The sequence below is a fragment of the Patella vulgata genome, chromosome 6 (genome assembly GCF_932274485.2).
Source record: "Patella vulgata chromosome 6, xgPatVulg1.2, whole genome shotgun sequence".
NCBI classification, from domain to species: Eukaryota; Metazoa; Mollusca; class Gastropoda; family Patellidae; genus Patella; species Patella vulgata.
In genome coordinates this window covers 50,586,179-50,604,636 of record NC_065884.2, presented here as the reverse complement: position 1 = coordinate 50,604,636, position 18,458 = coordinate 50,586,179, and the positions used below count along the sequence as shown (strand labels likewise).

General features: G+C 37.3%; 1 protein-coding gene across 7 annotated transcripts in view; it reads right to left on the bottom strand.

Moving 5' to 3' along the window:
• Positions 1–1,693: 1,693 nt before the first annotated feature.
• The window catches only part of LOC126823611 (transcription factor ETV6), a 56,977-nt gene continuing 40,212 nt past the window's right edge, over positions 1,694–18,458 (bottom strand). For 6 of the 7 annotated variants that reach the window (XM_050552558.2, XM_050552556.1, XM_050552554.1 and 3 more), the window contains exons 2-10: positions 14,270–14,391; positions 12,985–13,092; positions 12,134–12,238; positions 7,786–7,872; positions 6,757–6,936; positions 4,516–4,590; positions 3,947–4,060; positions 3,199–3,442; positions 1,694–2,702 (exon numbers count right to left, since the gene is read on the bottom strand). In XM_050552558.2, coding sequence (XP_050408515.1) covers positions 2,201–2,702; positions 3,199–3,442; positions 3,947–4,060; positions 4,516–4,590; positions 6,757–6,936; positions 7,786–7,872; positions 12,134–12,238; positions 12,985–13,092; positions 14,270–14,369 — 1,515 coding nt within the window. In that variant the 5' untranslated portion in view covers positions 14,370–14,391 and the 3' untranslated portion in view covers positions 1,694–2,200. The remainder of the gene's footprint in view (positions 2,703–3,198; positions 3,443–3,946; positions 4,061–4,515; positions 4,591–6,756; positions 6,937–7,785; positions 7,873–12,133; positions 12,239–12,984; positions 13,093–14,269; positions 14,392–18,458) is intronic. The other variant, XM_056102073.1, reaches the window with a different exon arrangement.

The following is an 18,458-nucleotide window of genomic DNA, read 5'->3' as shown; positions in this document are numbered from 1 at the left end:
GGTTCACTATTTGGTAAGATTCTTTCATGTTAGAGTCTTTTGTAATTGGAATAACTCAAACGAGATGACCAGGTGTCCCGTTTCCTTGCCAAGCTGCACAGGACAGTCTGAGTGCCTCTTCGTCATTCCTTGCAGCACTGTCCTATTTCATAAGTAATGATTTCCGAAAAGTGATGAGACAGATTTTTCCGCCCGACAATTTCACCGACTGGCGCCTGTCGGATTGTTTTTTGTTGTTTGATCCGCGGTGTCAATCTTTCAGAATTTAGGAGAACTGCATCAGCGAATATATACTCAAAGCCATTAAAAACGCAATGCCTTATTCGTGAAATATTTCTGGTAAACGTTTTCTTGGGCTTTCCTATATTATGGCACATAGGTGAAACTTGTGATGGGTCTCTTTTTGTGGAGTTCTGAGTTTGAACCCAATATCAGTTCTCGGCAATGAACGTTCTTCGTGCAAACGTAACACTTGTCTTTTTTCACGATTTGAAGCAGTCCCATGTCACACGTTTTGCACATGCATTCCCTGCACTCTGGCCCTTTAAATATAGATCAAAATTCATCACTTCGGAAAAATGCCACGCCTTATACAAGAAAACAGGAACAGAGCTATTGGCATGCTGGATCAGGGGGCAAAACAGGTAGCCGTCGCCAGACACTTTAATGTCCACCCATCGACCATTGCTGCCGTCGACCTTACCAAGGTCAAATCCTTTTGCATCGTCATCGACTTGCCAGACAGCAATGGACCGCAAATCAGGGGTATCTGCACAGCACACCATGGCGAAATGTCATCTTCTCTGTTGAATCCCGATTCAACCTCAATTTTCCTGATGGACGTCAACGTATCTACCGACGTCGACATGAACCCAATCGAACACCTTTGGGATGAACTTGGACGACGGGTTCGAACTCACGCCGTGCCACCACGAACTGTTGCAGAGTTGGCACAGGCACTCTAAAATCATTGACAAACAATCCCACAGCGTGTAGTGAGACATCTGTGCCAGTCCATGCCAAGGCGACTTCAGACATGTGTAAGAGCTCAGAGTAGACATACCCGATATTGACTTCAGCTGACCCCTGCTTTGTTTCATGGTTCTCTGACGTTTCGGATTTGTGCATTTGTAATGAATTCTTTCATGAAATTATCCACAGATGCTTGTTATCTCGATTTTGTCAATTGTTATGTACATTTGTTAAAAGTTGTTGCAGTAAATAAACTTTGAATTTGGCATTGCGTTTTTAATGGCTTTGAGTGTATTAACGAACAAACTGAGCAGTTCTTGGCGGCGGGCCCTACGTTGTCTGTATTTTCTTGCCCTACCCTTCCTAGCATTCATCTTTTACGGTTCATTTATGAGCTTAAATTATTATTTTGACAGCCACATTAAGTGTGACTGTTGTATTTGGGTACGAGTTTGACCAAAACTCCAATACCATAATATTAATCCATTACATAACGGCCAGTGGCAAACACTTCCAGGATCTTTTTCCTGGATCAGTCAGAATGCTATCTGCCTGTCTCTACCAAGGCGACCATGTCAAGATAATAGATTGTAGATCTCTATAGAGTAAAGAGTAATGCTATAATGTTGTTATAGCCCTTCTGAATGTCTTATACATTGCTCGATCTTTGTCGCAAATTTATTGGCCTAAGTTCTTTTTTAAGAACAGACAAGGAAGAGGATTTCAAGATAACAATTTTAATAACATCCCAGTAAATAGCTTAACAACAACCTTTAACATTATATAGGCTATATATATATATAATATTATGATAAACAAATAATGACAACATAATATGGCCCAAACACACAACACAGGCCTCCAAGTACGACAACAATCTGTTTACACAGGCACACCCTTGCTTTGAATTGTATGATCTATTATATCACATAATTAAAAGGCGAGGAATCCTTTGCTTATAGAAGGACATGGAATGCGTACTTACATCAATCATCGATACCTTTATGAAAGGTTATATATTAAAGCACAGCCCACACGAGAGTTATCTCCCCATAAAAATTACTATCTTTTTAAAGAGTGCCTCTTTGACATCTCTTCTCAAAAAATGCTGTAAAATTGTCATTCGAGACACAATAGCCGAGTAACATGGTCATGCATCGTATGCGCTGAAGCTTCAGTTATTTTTCACATGCTAGTTCACAGATAAAGGCGCCCAGCAGTCCGAATATCAAGCAGTAACTTCTATTTTAATACCAATTTCTCGTTCACGACTCGAGTTGTCTTCCGACATACCGCCATCTTCTTGTTGAAAGTTTGTTTGACACATGTGTCCTTGAGATCTGTCTACATTATCAATGACGTTACGCGACTCTCTCTTAAACGATAAGTCTTCGGGTTCGTCCTGAATTGGAATTTCACCTTTGACGAAATGGATATTTGAATGTGTCTCGTTATATCTAAATAGTGTCGGCGGTGGCATCATTTCGGAATGCCTATCTGGTAATGTTAATGTGGCAGGACTTAACCGTCTACTTTGACTGGGCATATGACTTGGTGACGGTATGTGGTCATGTGACTGCTGATCACTGATGGCTAATCTTGGTAGACCGACGTCTAACGATGGCTCCGATTTTGGTTCATTGATGCCGTTTTGTAACATGAGATTCGTCTTAGCATGAGGTCTAGCACCCCGTTGTCCTTTACGGATGGTGCTTGGATGTTGCAAAAATCTGAAAATAAATAGATTAATACTAAGTCTTGTTGTAGAGAACTCTTTTAACACAAAATGACTGAAATCCGAAGAATGCCGAAGTTTGGCCGACGATTGTAATGTGCAATCGTGGGGTCGAAGTCACGATCCGTTGGTGACACCTGAGTCCTTTCCCTTCAAAACAAGAGCCGGCTTGTCATTTTGAGACTAACATGGTAATTTTTATGTCTTTGGTTACGCGTGCAGAGCGAGTGGAATGAGGGATTCTGCATCTCTTCCCATGAGATATGTAGCACGCAACCCATCGACAGGCTTTGGGTGTGGCCTGTATATAATTCAAATAATTTAAAAGATAAAACATTACGCTTTGAATACACACACGATGAACGGCAACTAAATAAGTGAACATTTTGAATACGGGTGAATATCCAAGAAAAGTCATTGTGCAAACTCGTCCTTAAGAAACACCGACTTATGCCAAATAAACACTTCAGAAAAATATTTCATTTACTTACTTGTAAGTTAATCGCTTGCCGGGAACTTTACGAATGATGTTCATTTTATAATAGTATCGTAAAGCACGGGATAGTTTCTCGTATGTCATATTCGTACGATTCTTCTGATGTCCCCAGAGTTCGGCTAAACCTGTCGGATTGACGATACGGAAAACCAAGTCACTGACGTTTTCCCAGCAAACTAAATGTTTGTATTTAGCGTCTGTTAAAAGCTGATGAATGAATTCCCAAAGTAAGCGACAATCTGAAACAAACCAGCAAATAAGACAGACATTTAAATGATTTGTGGATATTAATTTCCCGTAAAATCTACATTTGGAATCTACTAGAATTTTCTTAGTTTTTATTTAAAATACTAAATACACGTATTGGCTGATCGTACTACATGTACTTGTATATTTGGGAATATTACCGAATTATCTCTCTGAAGCAGGTTCACTTATTTCTAATACACTCTATGGGAAGGATAGAAACGTGGTCGACGTTATTTTAAGCGTTTATAGCTCATATTGAGGTGTCTGAAAGCAGTGCAGTGCAGAAGCTTGGTGATGCCCGGGGATAACTCCTCGATTGTATACCACCAAGACGCAAGCATAGTACTGAGAATCGTGAGAAAGGAAGATGTAAATCAGATGCAATAACCTGTTTACTTAAATTAACTATAGGACAGCCTCTTCAAAAAAGATAATAGTGACAATTTCAAATTTAAAAACACTTTATTTTAGTTTTTCAAATTAAATATGTGTACCTGGTTCTGCCTTCTTTAATGTCGCCACACATTTTAATCTGAAGGCCTCATCATAATAATTACTGTTACTTTCTAAATCAACTCGTCTTACATCAGATTCTTGAAGATCCATTTCTGATAAAATAGATAGATAGATAAATAAAACGAATCCAATTTATTTTAAAACCATATACAACACAAAGCCAAAAAGAAAAGGTTTGATTTGTTCGGGGATAACAAGTCAACCCACCAATACGCTACTGAACGACTAGGGTCGAAACATGTAGTGATATTATTAAAATTTTCATCGTTTTGATCCGCTTCACCTAATTCTTATGCCAACTTCAGACTTCGATTGTTATGTTGTTTTATGTCCAATGGCTGTCTTCAGATAAACCTAAGTTTGATAATTTAAAAGAAAGACGTGCTTTTCATCAACCTAATGCAATGGAATATCACATGGTTAATGTTAATTCAATTCCAGTAAATTATTTTGAGACCAAAGTTTCACCACTTCACAAAAGCAGCTTAGGTTTAATCAAGATAGAAACAGAGGTTTAATCAAGATAGGATTTTTAAGGACCACTTACCGTCTATATTAGAATCACCATCTGAAGGGGCACTGTCGGTATCTGTACTGGTCGGCGCTGGACTTAATACACCCTCTAAAATATATAAAACATTTACATTAACTTTCACGCTTTCCTTGTACATTTGCAAATTTATTTCCAAGCTTTCCTAGAGCATTGGCATGTCAATTCCCAAGTTATGATAATATAATATAGTCATAGACACCGTAAGAAGAAGTTCGAGTGGTTAAAATGTTGATAGATATATAGAAGAAAAATGAAGGCATAATGATTTATTGACTGATTTATCTACTTGGTTTCGTCTTTGACCAACTTTATTTCAAAAATGTAAAAAGAAACCCCGAAACAGGGACCGACTGTCTAATTCTTGGAGGTTTAAAGTCTGGTTCCAAATCAGTGATACCGCAATGCCCGAGCTAACGACGTGATGGGTAGGTACGCAGGGTCCCAATTCCCCCAATGGATTTTCTTTAAGTCTGATTAATCCGCCCTGTCTTTCATATCCGATAAAACAAAGACTACTGTATTATCTGATCGATGAAGTTTAATTGAAACGCTAAATCTTTAATTTTAATAATAGCTATAAGATGTAAATGGCTATTGAGTATTCTCAATAAACTCTTGTATTACTGGATTAGCTGACATTGGATGAGTTGTTTTCTTAATAATCTGCTATATTAGTATTGTTCAAAATATAAGTATGGCTTAAATTTACCGATTAAAATAATTTCGCTTCCTATTTCAGACAGATGCCACGTGAATCATAAAACGTGTTCAAGCCTTCTTCGCGCCGTGCGCCCGGAGACTATAAACATCTTCGGTTTCAGTCGCGGCCACGTGAGCATACGTCAACATGATTGCGAGGACGACAATGTCAATTATAGATATGGATATTAATACCGCTGACTTGTAGCTATTTATATTGTTAATCACCATTATTGATCAAGATTTGTAAGTAGCCACCTTTATACTGTTTGGTATACAGCACCATCTTGTGGTTTAGACATTTATCATCCTAGCATTCGTTATATCATATAATTGACCATTTGTGAAGCCCGTGAAAAATAACTGGCCAACAAAGGTGTCACCATCTTGGATGATATGAAGGGAGCTATCGTGAGCATATGTAATATCCGTTTTTCTCCAATATTAATACAAATTTCGGTTAAATTTAAGACACAGGACTTTTGAAAACCAGGGTCGCTGATCTGTTCTTTTCGGTTTATACATTTGCTCTAGATGCTCTAGGGGATTTTCATAAGAAAAACAAAATTGACACAATTCACGATTTCCTGACAACGACCTTGACATTACCCCGGGCATTATAAGTGTTACAACGAAGTTCGTGCTACTTTCCCCATCCAGATAATGAATTGATATTGTAGAAAAATACAAAAAAAAACCCAATTTAATAAACCCAAGTATATAAGCACTCGTTTTTATGTTTTTTCTGAAGCCAAGAGAGCCCGATGTGCGCTATATATATCCCATTTCCCTTCCAAATAAATAAATTGATACTGTTGCGAACCGTGTTGCACAAAATTTAATGTCGGTCTTGATTATGTCGTCTTGTGTGTAAGCTTGCTTCAACGTACAGCAGACGAATCTTATCGATTTACATGCTCGTCTGACGATTCTTCTCGGCCTACTTCTGAGCCTGTGGGTATATTAGGCGCGGGGTCTCCTAAAATGTTAATGTTCTCACCATGTACAGGCTAAATTTGTACATAAGCTAGAAACATGGTGGGGGTCTGGGTTACTGGGCAAGGCTTAGGGGCCACGGACCTCCAGTCCGTCTCTGATTCGAACCCGGTTTGGCTCATACCCGAATTGGTTCGGTTCCGATAATATGAGGCCGCAGAGAAAGAAATAAAATCGACTGCCAATGCATTTGGTTTCTGGTGTTCAATTAGTGCCTACTTTATAATAGCCAAGATTTATCCCTGAGCTTTTTATCCCTGCTATTTTTCGTTCTAACATCCCAGTTGTTCATCATTTTTGATTTTATGCTTTACTTGTTGTCTATTTATATCCCTTTTTTATTACTCATTTCCTATATATTATTTGGCCTACTGAATACTGTGTATTTTGTGTAGGATACCATTTTACCTGAAAATGTTACGAAAATACCACTTATATTATAACAAAAAAAGGCAAGAGACCGATCAAAACCGGATATCGAATAAAACCCCGCCAATTCAGTTGAAAGGTAAAAGATGAAAAGATTTTTATCTTTACGACTACCTGGTACGGATGTAACGACTGCTGAGATTGGTTCTTGTTGAGCCTGACAAGGCGAAGGCTGATGCTGGTGGGAAGGTTGGGGTAAGATAGGTATAAAAGATGGCGTCGATCTTGGGGTTGAAAATGTCGTCTGCGTCGTATTACCAGATAATACTAATAATCCACTTTGACTAAAATCTTAAAGAGAAAATAAAGAGAAAAATATCACAATATAACTTATTTCAAATCGTCTAAAATTTTATATCAAGTGTGGCTAATGCTAGACTGGATAACCTGAACTAAATAACGCCAAGCTTGTTCCTGCGTCACGGCTCGATTAGCGCTGGTTATCGGGGCTAGTCCTATGTAAGGACATAGTTGAGATGAATCGTCCCAAATAACTTTGACCATGCGCTGCACTAATCACTCACAAAATTGACCCAATGTCCGAAAAATCCCAACTCACAAACTTTTAAAACAAGCAGTATTTTACAATATGTTTAAACACTTGACCCGGTTGGATTTTAAATATGAGAATCACCCCAAATCTTATTATTATAACACGAGCCACACTTAAAGTAGCTAAGTCTTTAACTCAATATCATCCATAGCCTTCGAGATTCAAGACACGAATTATTTGTCAATTTAAATCAACATTGATGTTGTGATCTTACCGAGAAATAATGAGCTTCTGATATCTAATATTTAAGACAAAATAAACAGTTTACCATTGGTACACGAGTCGTGTACCGGAATGCGTTTCAGCGCCATTTGTAACAAGGGACTCGAAGGACGAAGCTAGACATATTCCACAAGTCGTGTCAAACGGTGACGGCGTGACGCCATATTCTTATGTAAAGAGCATGCGCAATAAATACTACCGGTGGAATAACTAGACGCTAGTGTTTTATTTGGTTTAACAAATCTTCTAATCCAACAAAACAAGTTGAAACTATATGAAAATAATAATACAAAATATTATCTTTCCGTAATGAATTTTTATATAAGTTTATTAAAAATGTATAAGGCTGTGCAGTAATTACTTACCTGGTGACGGACTAACTGGAGGTACTGGAAAATTTGTTCCAGCGGGCAGGCGTAGTGGATATGGGGTAAATGGAAAAGGTAAAGGCACTGAAATAATAATATAGAGAAAAATAATAAGTAACTGACATTACTGTTAAAGATATACAGAATGATCATTATGTAGAATAATCTTAAAAAGTTGCAAGAGAACGTTTTATGGCGTTTTCCTGTTGAACTTGGTCCAGAAAACAACATTAAAAGTTGGCCGAATTTGGATCACCACAAGGGATATAAACATGACGTCAAACAAAATAGCAACCCCTGGACCAAAATTGCCGATATTGACACCTATTTTTGCAAACAATCCTTATTTAAAATGTGGCACCCATTGGTTTATAGCCCTATCTGTGTCGTAAATGTATATACGCGATAGCAGACGATTTTATAGACTTAAACGCCAATACTCATTTTCTAGTTGTACACCTCCCTGTATATAATATAACATGAATTTTATTACTTGTATCATTGTTATATACCTACACACGGATGTGTCAGCTTATATGAAAAGGTAAATCTATCTATGTCTTTGTTTAAATATACTATCGTGATATTTAAATTGCAGAAAATCCGCAAGCAGACAATCCTTGATATATAAGTTATTGTTATAATTAACGATGAGGATTAAAGTCACCTGGTCTGTACGAATCTAGGAATAAATCGCACTGAAAGACGGCTAATAGCAGTTTTAGTACAAAAGACCGCACAAGAACAGAAACTTCCAGATAATTGATCCTTTCTTGGAAGCAGGAAAGGGGGGGGGGGGCGTATTTATAGTGAGCCGAATGGTTTATAGATCCTAGCATACTTAACCTTCTAGCTTTTCTTCGGATACCCACAGTTGCTTATCCAGGTAACCGAAACGGTCCACCCACCCCACTAAGTGACATATTTTTTAAAAATATTATTCTGTTTCTATAAAACGCGTAAATTTGAGCATTTTGTTGCTTGGGGTGATGTAGCTGATCATATTGAATGTTATATTCGGTTCCATATATGCGGCACAAATCACCACTGACACTCCGATTTTTGGTTAGTAATCTGGTGTTCGCCCACCAACACTAGAGATTTTCGTCATTTTGTCGTAATTAAGTCCTGTCCTAACTCAGAAGTTTATTGGCTCAAAACTGGAAGCAATACAACATGTCGGTAGCCAATATAGCGATTGACGGAAGTTAAAGCAAAGTTTATTATGAATTCAATAATACTTGTAAGGGACTTTGCGTGCAACGGAATACAAAGAGTCTATTGAATTGTGTAATAAACACACGAGGGACAGTAAGATAAGAGAATATTTAATATATGCGAATAAGATATCCGCTTCCTCTATACTACAATCCCCTCAATTAGTACTGATAACAATCAAAGCATCTACATATAGCTTTCTTCCTTTAATAACAAGGTAGCAGACTGTTGCCCAAACAGGAACCTACTTGGGGTTGGTGTGAGGGAGCAGGCTGGTGGTGTGGGATTGTGTTGCGACTTGGTTGGTCCCAATGACTACGTTTATATATCATTCCTCATTTTAAATTATTTAGATACAAGCTAATTATCCAATAAATAAATATCCACCATACCATAATCACAGAATAGCTCATCCATGCTGGAAGCCCTACCCATTCAAAATTCAATTAAAGGGCGTTTGCTCTTTGCACTCCAGTTTTGTTACCATTTCGTTTTTATGTCATTTATATTTATACTGCAATACAGCCTAATATTGTCTTTAATAAATTTGTGTCCATCTGATATGAGGGGGGTTGGATGGCTGAATGGTTAGCGTGCGCGCGCTGTATCATAAAGTCTGTCATTGAGTCGACTGGCGTGGTTTCGAATCCCCGGTTGTACGTGACAAGGAGTTGGGTCGCCTGTCTAACCTCGTGGGTTTTCTCCGGGTCCTCCGGTTTCCTCCCACTGCTAAAGACCCCTACGCGCAAGCGAATTATTGAAATAAAATTAAACCATATGTTAGTCCCGAAATGACCTAGTTTGTGTCGAGTGGACGTTAAACCCCATTTCTCTCTCTCTCTCTCTCTCTCTCTCTCTCTCTCTCTCTCTCATCTGATATGAATTGACCCCATCCCCATTTAGCCAATGAAAACGTAATTTACCCAATCAGTGACGCAAAAAAGTGCTTTCAAAGAGAACAAATTAATGAGGGATAAAGAAACAGTTTTAAAAACATAGAATTATCCAACAATTTTAATTAGATTGAAGCTATATGCCGGAATTTCATAGTTGTGGCTGGATAATGTGATTCCTCCGAATACTATAATAACTTCAGAAATAATCGATATAAAGTTGAGAAAGGTAATATCGGCACGACAAATTATCTAAATCAAGAAAGACGACATTGACTTAGCGGCCTGCAAAAGAATTGTGGCTTTACTGGCAGGCAACATACAGTAACGTGTAGAAGATTCACGTGTATGTATATCGGTCATTGTTTATGTTAATATTATAATTATCTAAACAAAGATGTATATACATATAATTTAGCTGCACATCTCTCTGTAATCTCGTAAACCGGCAATTATCGAAAATTACCAAAGAACCGGGTGCATAAGGTAAATCGTTTCAATCATTGTATAAAATTAAGTCATGGTACAGGACCATTTTTAACGCGTGAAGAAATGGCCCTATAAAATTAACAGAAAGATTTACAGTGTTAAGATAACTAGACAACACCGATTTGGGTAAAATATATTGTTGACTTGTATTGTTAGATATGATTCTGTCTTCGTTAAAAGTTTTACGCGTACACATAAAGGCGGTATTAAGAAATATCTGATGTTGTGCTTCACTGTCGATACCGTTGTAAACAAGCCACTTTATCTTTCGAAACAAAACATTTTATCGTATAGAGCTCACTAATGGATACAATATAACAGACCAACCCAATCCCAAGAACTCTGGCACTTTTAACAATAGATGGTTATCATGTATTGTCTTAAACTGATATATTTTAATAATTAATTTCAATAATCAATACTAATATATGGTGGAACAACGCTTTCATTCTCTAATTGTATAATTTAACCCCTATTTACCCTTAAAGGGTCTAAAATTTACATTTAAAGCGGAAGGAACCACGCGCGTAGCTAGACTTGAATCGATGCTATAATTAAATCACGGAAATGGGGAGAAAGTTCCTGGTTTTCCACGGTCCCATTATAATAATCAGCACATTATAAAACTACAGTCTGGGACTAGGTAACAATTATGATCGAGTAACGTGTAGCTCTAACTATCCACATAGAGTATTTCAGTCGATTGCCTGACGTCAATCAACCGACAGAGAATCTCGCTATTTTCCTGTCGGGTCCGCTAATCGAGGAAATTAAGTCGTAATTATTTCCTAGAACCATTTCGTAATGTTAGTCGTCAATCAGAGATGTAGACGTGTAAACAGTAATTGTTGTAACAATTATAATGAAAGGATATTTGCTAAATCTGCCGACCTTTTTCCGCTTTTTTGGGACATAATTGTTGTTTTGAGGTTGTCATTGACGTCATCGACTTGCGCGTATACGGGAATGACCGAGTTTTCGTTTCCTTTGTTTTAGCATACCTTCAAATGCCATTATTTTCCATAACCTTTGCGCGATACACCAACAGTTAGGAAATTGTCAATATCCTGTTAAAATGTGAGTTTACCTCAAGGGAATATTAAGAAAGGTATCGTGTAGCTAAAGCGGAAGTACGCAGGCGTCCTGTCGCATTAAAACCCTTTTAAAAACCAAAAATGTGCGAATAGTTTACGTCAACATGCAATTTGTTTAAACAGTGTGATACGTAACAATTAAAAAATTCAGGTAATATTCCTTCCGTTTTTTTTCTGTGTCGGGAATATGTCACACAAAAGATAAAATCCGTTTTTCAGGATTCTTCAGCATTCGTAATATCTTTAATTTTATTTCCATAGCCAACCTAGCAAAAACCGTTGTTGTTTGAAATAAATTACGTAAATTTAAAAGCATGCGGTTGCAATGCTTTTAAAAATTCACAGGCATCGAATCATAGGAAGAGACAGACTATTTCTATTAAATGCACAACGTGTCTTATGCAATTAGATTTTCTTTTCCAGCTCAGCATTCCCCATTTAGGTCCGTTTTCCATGTACGCGTTTTCGCCTACGTCGGTCTAATGCAAATGGGACCGTTTCCATGTAATCGGCGAAAACGCGCGAGGAAACGACGCGAAATCGCGTATACGTGGAAATCGGGCCTTAACGTTTGGGGGATTTGGATTAACCTTTTCCAGAGATATTTGAATTACATGTTTTTAAGAAATATTGATAGAAGTGATAGTCTACCTTCGGATTTAGTAATTATTTGTTGTAAGGCATTGAATAAGATGTCACCAGACTGGGGATCCCGGTCCATCATATCTTTACGGTTTAACAGACACAGTGCTTTCCCTGAAATAAAATGAACATTATCTATTATTGAATTAAATATATATTATTTTAATTCAAGGGGTGGGCGAGTGGTTTAACACGAACGTCTGTAAAGTCTGACAATAAGGGTACCGCCTGCCTAGCCTCGTGGGTTTTCTCCGAGTCCTCCGGTTTCGTACAACTGGTAAAGACCTCTAAGCACATGCGAATCATTTAAATCTAATAAAGATATACCATATTATAGTCCCGAAATTTCCTACTTTGTGTTTAGCGGGCTTACACCCCAACCCTCTTTCTCTCTATGTTATTTAATACACCCGTGAAACTTATAAAAAAACGGATGTTTTTAGGTGCTGGGAAGTAAAAGATATCGTCGATTGGTGGCATTTGTAGTATGGACTATAATATTAAAACGTACACCGATTTAAAGAGAAATGAGGCGATAAGCGAGTTGATTCCTAATGCTATAATACCACATTTAATTGGAAGAATAACTTCCCTACCTTTTGTGTTAAATATTGAAAAAACGAATCCCCTTTTTTATCATTTTAATAAGTCTCATTAACCAAAAATTGAGGCTGATGCCAGAAAGTCCATTTTTAAGAGGAATGGATTCTGGTACTGCGCAGGCACCTTATCAATGTTATCTCGAACAATTTGCAAGATCTTAAGGAATGAATATTTTTTGAGTATTTTAGTGGGTTTTTTTTTCTTTTGTATATAAATTCTTCTAGGTGCCTCCCAAACAAAATAATAATATATCTTACCGTTCATGTCGAATTTATCAGGAGAAACGGGTTCTATGGCGTATTCTTGAGCACACCAATTGAGCCAAACTCGGACATCTTCTTTGGTCCATGTTTGAGGATGTCGAGCTATAAAATTAAAAACAGCTGTGAACTGAAATGGGGTTTAACGTCCTACTTTTCTGCACCGACTGGGCGAAGCTAATGACAAGAGCAACGACGTGATGCGAATACGGTCAAGCTCGAAACAAAACAACTTTCGTAACTGCATGTAACTGATATGTTACGGTGCATTTGTACATCGACGATTCAGTCTGGTGTATACGAGATTACAGGTCATTCGCGATAGAGGTACCACAAAAGGAAAAAGTTCTTTTTAACATGCAGAAATAAGATGAATATACGATATTATATGATTCAATTTACAGTGTTAGACCCCTCCCCCCCCGGCCGGAAAATACATTCAGTTCCAAAATACAAGATTCATTTTATTCATGAAATAATTTTAGAAAAGGGAATAGACAGATCTCTATGGTGCAAAAAGATGATGGACATTTTGGAGAGGCTAAGCGTACCCAAATACTGTTGTTTTCTCAAGACAGGTTACCAAGTTACAGCACACACGATCCTGGTTGTATAGCACGTGAAAACTATCAGTGTTTTGTTTTGCTTAGAATTCAAATATAAAATTCAAAATAAATTCAGGCCAAGATCTCAAGTATAATAGATTAATAATGACCATCACGATTGAACCACCTCAAAGGGTTTACCATTTATTTAGAATTTTACTAGGGTTCTTAGCGATCTAAATGGACGGAAGAAATCGAGATACAGATCCCAACCGAATAGTAGTTGTGCCTTGTCATGCGCTTCGACAGGGGAAAACACAACGAAAAATCCCAGGGGACTTTCTCGGTATGGTTAGTGAGCTACTGCCTTAATCACGGAGTCACCGTGGCTCCATGACGATCAGAAAACTAAAATTTTTACATAGCGTTGGTTTACATTTAACGGCAGAGCTTATTAATTACAATGATAGTATTTCTAAATACTGGATATATCTTGATATTTGGATTAAATTTTAAAATTTTATTAATGAACTAGAACAATCTAAAGAGCTTTGACGGCGGAGTTAAACTAATAATCATCATACTTTTCATGCATTATTATATTCCTATTTAAAAGAATAATTACCTCGAAAGTTAGATAAATTTACCATTACTTAAAAGTTAGACTGAGAAACGGAATTTGGAGTTTAAAATTCGTGAATCTTTATATAAAAATAAAGAAAAACAAACTAACTTACTTAAAGTATTTGGTAGGAGAGCTGCATGGCAGGTCGTTGATGGTACAGATAACGTTGGTGGACAGTGGTACGAGGGGGTCCATGGACACGGTGAATACATCAGCTGTGAGTTGATGGCTAATCTGTGAAGAGATGGAGTCGTATTGAAAACACTTGTTTATAAACAACTTGAGATCCATTTATTTGTAGAGTGAGCGCCACGGAACCCGAGCAAATGATATACATAGCTATTTAACATAAACAGATCTATATGTATTCATTTGTCCGTTTTGAAAGTTTGCAGGGGATGATTAAACTTCCTTGACAACGCGGATGTCAAGAACGCGCTCAAAATAATTGATGTATCGAAGAGGTTCAATACTGGTGATATACCGCCGTACATCGCTTCAGTGTTATTCATTGTGAGATGTTCGCGACTACAGGTCGATGAGGCATAGGTCTATATCTTTAGCGTATACAATATTTCCGCTTTGGCGGCGGGTGGGCGCCACATTTATAAATTACATAAATTGATATTGAAGGGGTGAATATTTTTGGAGATGTTCCCAACAGCCGTGCGCATCGGGTAAGAACGGGCGGTGTCAGTTATTCTCTTCCAACACTGGGGCGGAGGAGAGGCATGGCAGGGATGGGGGGGTGCGCCTTGGGTACGATAGGGCAGAGTCAGTTATTGACTCAAGGCGGCAGGCGGGGGGGGGGGGGCGGCAGGGGCAGTTTTAGTGTGGTTCGAGGCACGGCCCTTTGTTCAGCCCATCCAAATATTGAAACTGATACTGTTTTAATGTCTCGTTCCCATAATAGATGGGTCATTAATTGGAGACCATGATACATGGGTTATTGATTGGAGACCATGATGCACGGTATATGGCCTAATATGGGTCATAAATTGGAGACTAAGACACATGGGCCATTAATTGAAAACATGGGTTATTAATTGGAGACAATGGTACATGAGTTATTAATGGTACATGGGTCATTCACTGGAGAGAGAGAGAAATGGGGTTTAACGTCCACTCGACACAAACTAGGTCATTTCGGGACTAACATATGGGTTAATTTTATTTCAATAATTCGCTTGCGCATAGGGGTCTTTAGCAGTGGGAGGAAACCGGAGGACCCGGAGAAAACCCACGTCATTCACTGGAAACTATGGTACGTGGGTCATTAACTAGAGACTATGATACATGGGTCATTAATTGGAGACTAACATAATATGATGCACAATATAATATTTATATATATAATTTTATATACCATTATGTCACCTATACATTTCAATTAATAACAGTAGTCTTTTCCCCCGTGCTTAGGAGAACACGTGTTGTAGCTATGTCCAGTAAATATTACATTTCACTTTTAAAGTTTTATTCATCACGACCGACCTAACTCTTCATCTAGTTATTGAACATTGACGTGACTTAAAGGCAATGAAATCTAAAATGGGAAAATACATCACAATCTCACAAAGAGTCTAAATAAGAACTACTTCAAATTTATTGAGGTGTAACCTATATGTAAATTACGAAAAGCAATTTGATGTTTTGTGTTCATGTAAGATTATTAGCAGCATGTGCTAACCAAAATCTGCTTTCAATATCTTTCATCAAGTTAAAGACATGCTTGGTTGTTGTGCTCTAAAATTAACCCGGTCAGCAAGAAGGTCATGGAGTGCACGTTTGTGCGAAAGTGCATTGTCTGGACAAGGATACATTGAACCGATTACTGCAGTAAGACTGGCAATCTCAAATGGAATGGACCGGGGTTTAACTTTACTTAGGCCATATGTATCGATTTATATAATTACGTGTACAATACCCATGGTCGAATTTTGCCCTGAGAGTATTTCCGCATTGTCCAAACGCCTTTTCCAACTACTCGCCATTTTATGACCACGAGTATGATCGTAAAAAATGTCGAATACTTATGTTGTATACGTCTTATGGTTTTGTTGCACCATGGATGTTATATAAACGATAACTGCGTTACTGAAATATAACGCACACACATCGAGCATCTGATTAATTACAGGTATACTAATAGTTAGTAGTGAACAACATTGTCCGCTAATTCAGTCAATATAACCGATGTCTCTCGTAATACCACGACAAGTTGAAAAGGGTCCCCAAATAGCGGTCAAATATTACACACACCTATGCCTTTATAACCTGACAACCCATATTTAGCAATGTCAACTTTTTTTTAAAATGTTGCACTTTATATAACACATTCTCATTGATATTACTGTTTTTCTGAATTTCCAAAAGCAGACAAAGTCCCTGGCAGTTGATTTTATCGTGTTTACGCCTATATTATGTCGACTAATACATTGATCAGCGAATCTTGTTTTGAATGAGATATTGTTATCAAAGGGAACACGTGTCAAGAAGAAACGTGTTCTAAGAGATGTACATGTATCAATACAATTAGAGTACATATTACACATGGTAGCTTCAACGACTGTTCCAAATTCAGCGTTATTATTAACATTGACCTTGAGGGGGTCCTAACAATTGGAAGGGTACAAATATTTGCCTAATATTAAGAAATTGTATCCCGAACAGTTACACCCCAATCATATATTTGTAAGCATAAGGGCCATGATCTCCATGTTTTATTTCATTCCTGTGACGATTAAAAAAGCTTTTATGATCATTATATAAACTAGGTGAGACCCAGACGAGGACTGGCAACATCCTATTAAAAAAAATCCCACTCAGATATTTTATCTGAATATAAAATAAAATCCAAAGATCACATCAAGATATTGATCGCAACTGCATTGTTCCTTTCCCTTTGTAATGCCTTTCTTATAAATTCCGGGTTTTCTTATCATTAAAAGCGGAAGTATTTCTAAGATTGTACGCGTGATGGACTTCTTATCGACACGGATACCTAAAGTCATTACATTCAGCAACAGTCTACATGCTTCCATAAATAGCTAAAGCGAAATTGTCTTGTCCGAGCAGTTCAAGACTTAATTTTATCGATCCATTGAATGAGGTTTTATTTTTAACGTTGGAAGTGAACACACGCAAAATAAGCTAATCCGTCAAAACTAAGAATACAGGGTAAAGTAAGGACAATGCAGATTAAACATTTTTTAATAAAATAAAACTTCAAATGCCACGGAGAATACCACTGTTAGTTACACAACTGAACCGCAAATGGAATGGCAGGGATTAAGAATTCTTAACATAAATTATTAATACATTATGGTGGAAGATTTCTACAATTATAAAAGGATTTGGGTTGCTACGAGATGTTAAGATTATTCGGCAGCCATTTTTCTGTATATTTTCTGCAGTGAGCTACTCGCTAAACTAGACGTAGTTATCTACCCTTATTATCCAATAGTTTTTCGAATATTTCCACAAACACTCACATATTAATTCCGGTGTTTATTTGTTTAAAACTGTTTACATTAATTCAAATGTTTATATTCCAGTTTATACGTTTACAGTTATATTTATTCACATGTTTACATTAACTAGTATTAATCATTGTTTATATTCCCAAAATGACATAGTTTGTGTCCAGTGGACGTTAAACCCCATTTCTCTCTCTCTCTATATATATATTCCCAACATAATGAAATGAAATGGGGTTTAACGACATACTGTACCGACATAATACACATAGTGTTAATTCGATTTCTATGTTGGTGTACCTTGCTAAATATTTATCCCCAAAACTCACATTGCGATGTAAAAAAAACACAAAAAAACAACATTGGGATTCCTATTATATTTAGTATGATTGTATGGTCCCTATACAGTTGTATATTTTAAACATTCTCAATTTTCATCGGTGATTTCTTTATTCATTTTAAAGAAATCATTGCCCCCCCCCCCCAAACAAAAAAACAACAAAAAACAAAAAAAAACGAAAACAACAAAAAACAATTCACAAATAAGGAATGTGGTAGTACTGCATTAATTCATGATATATAAACCATAAACCATGTAATAAAACTTGAAGATTACAGCCTGAGAGTACCATAAACATTTTATTACATTAAATCTATGTTGCATATTGTTTAAAGATCCTATTTCGGTTTCTAATCATTTTCTGAAGTGAGATGCAAACGTCCCAGTCTTCATAACTGGAGCGAAGAGTCAACCTAATATTCGCTGCCGGATCTTCTTCTCGTCCCGCAGACCCACCTTTCTGCACCACAAACAAGGGGAAA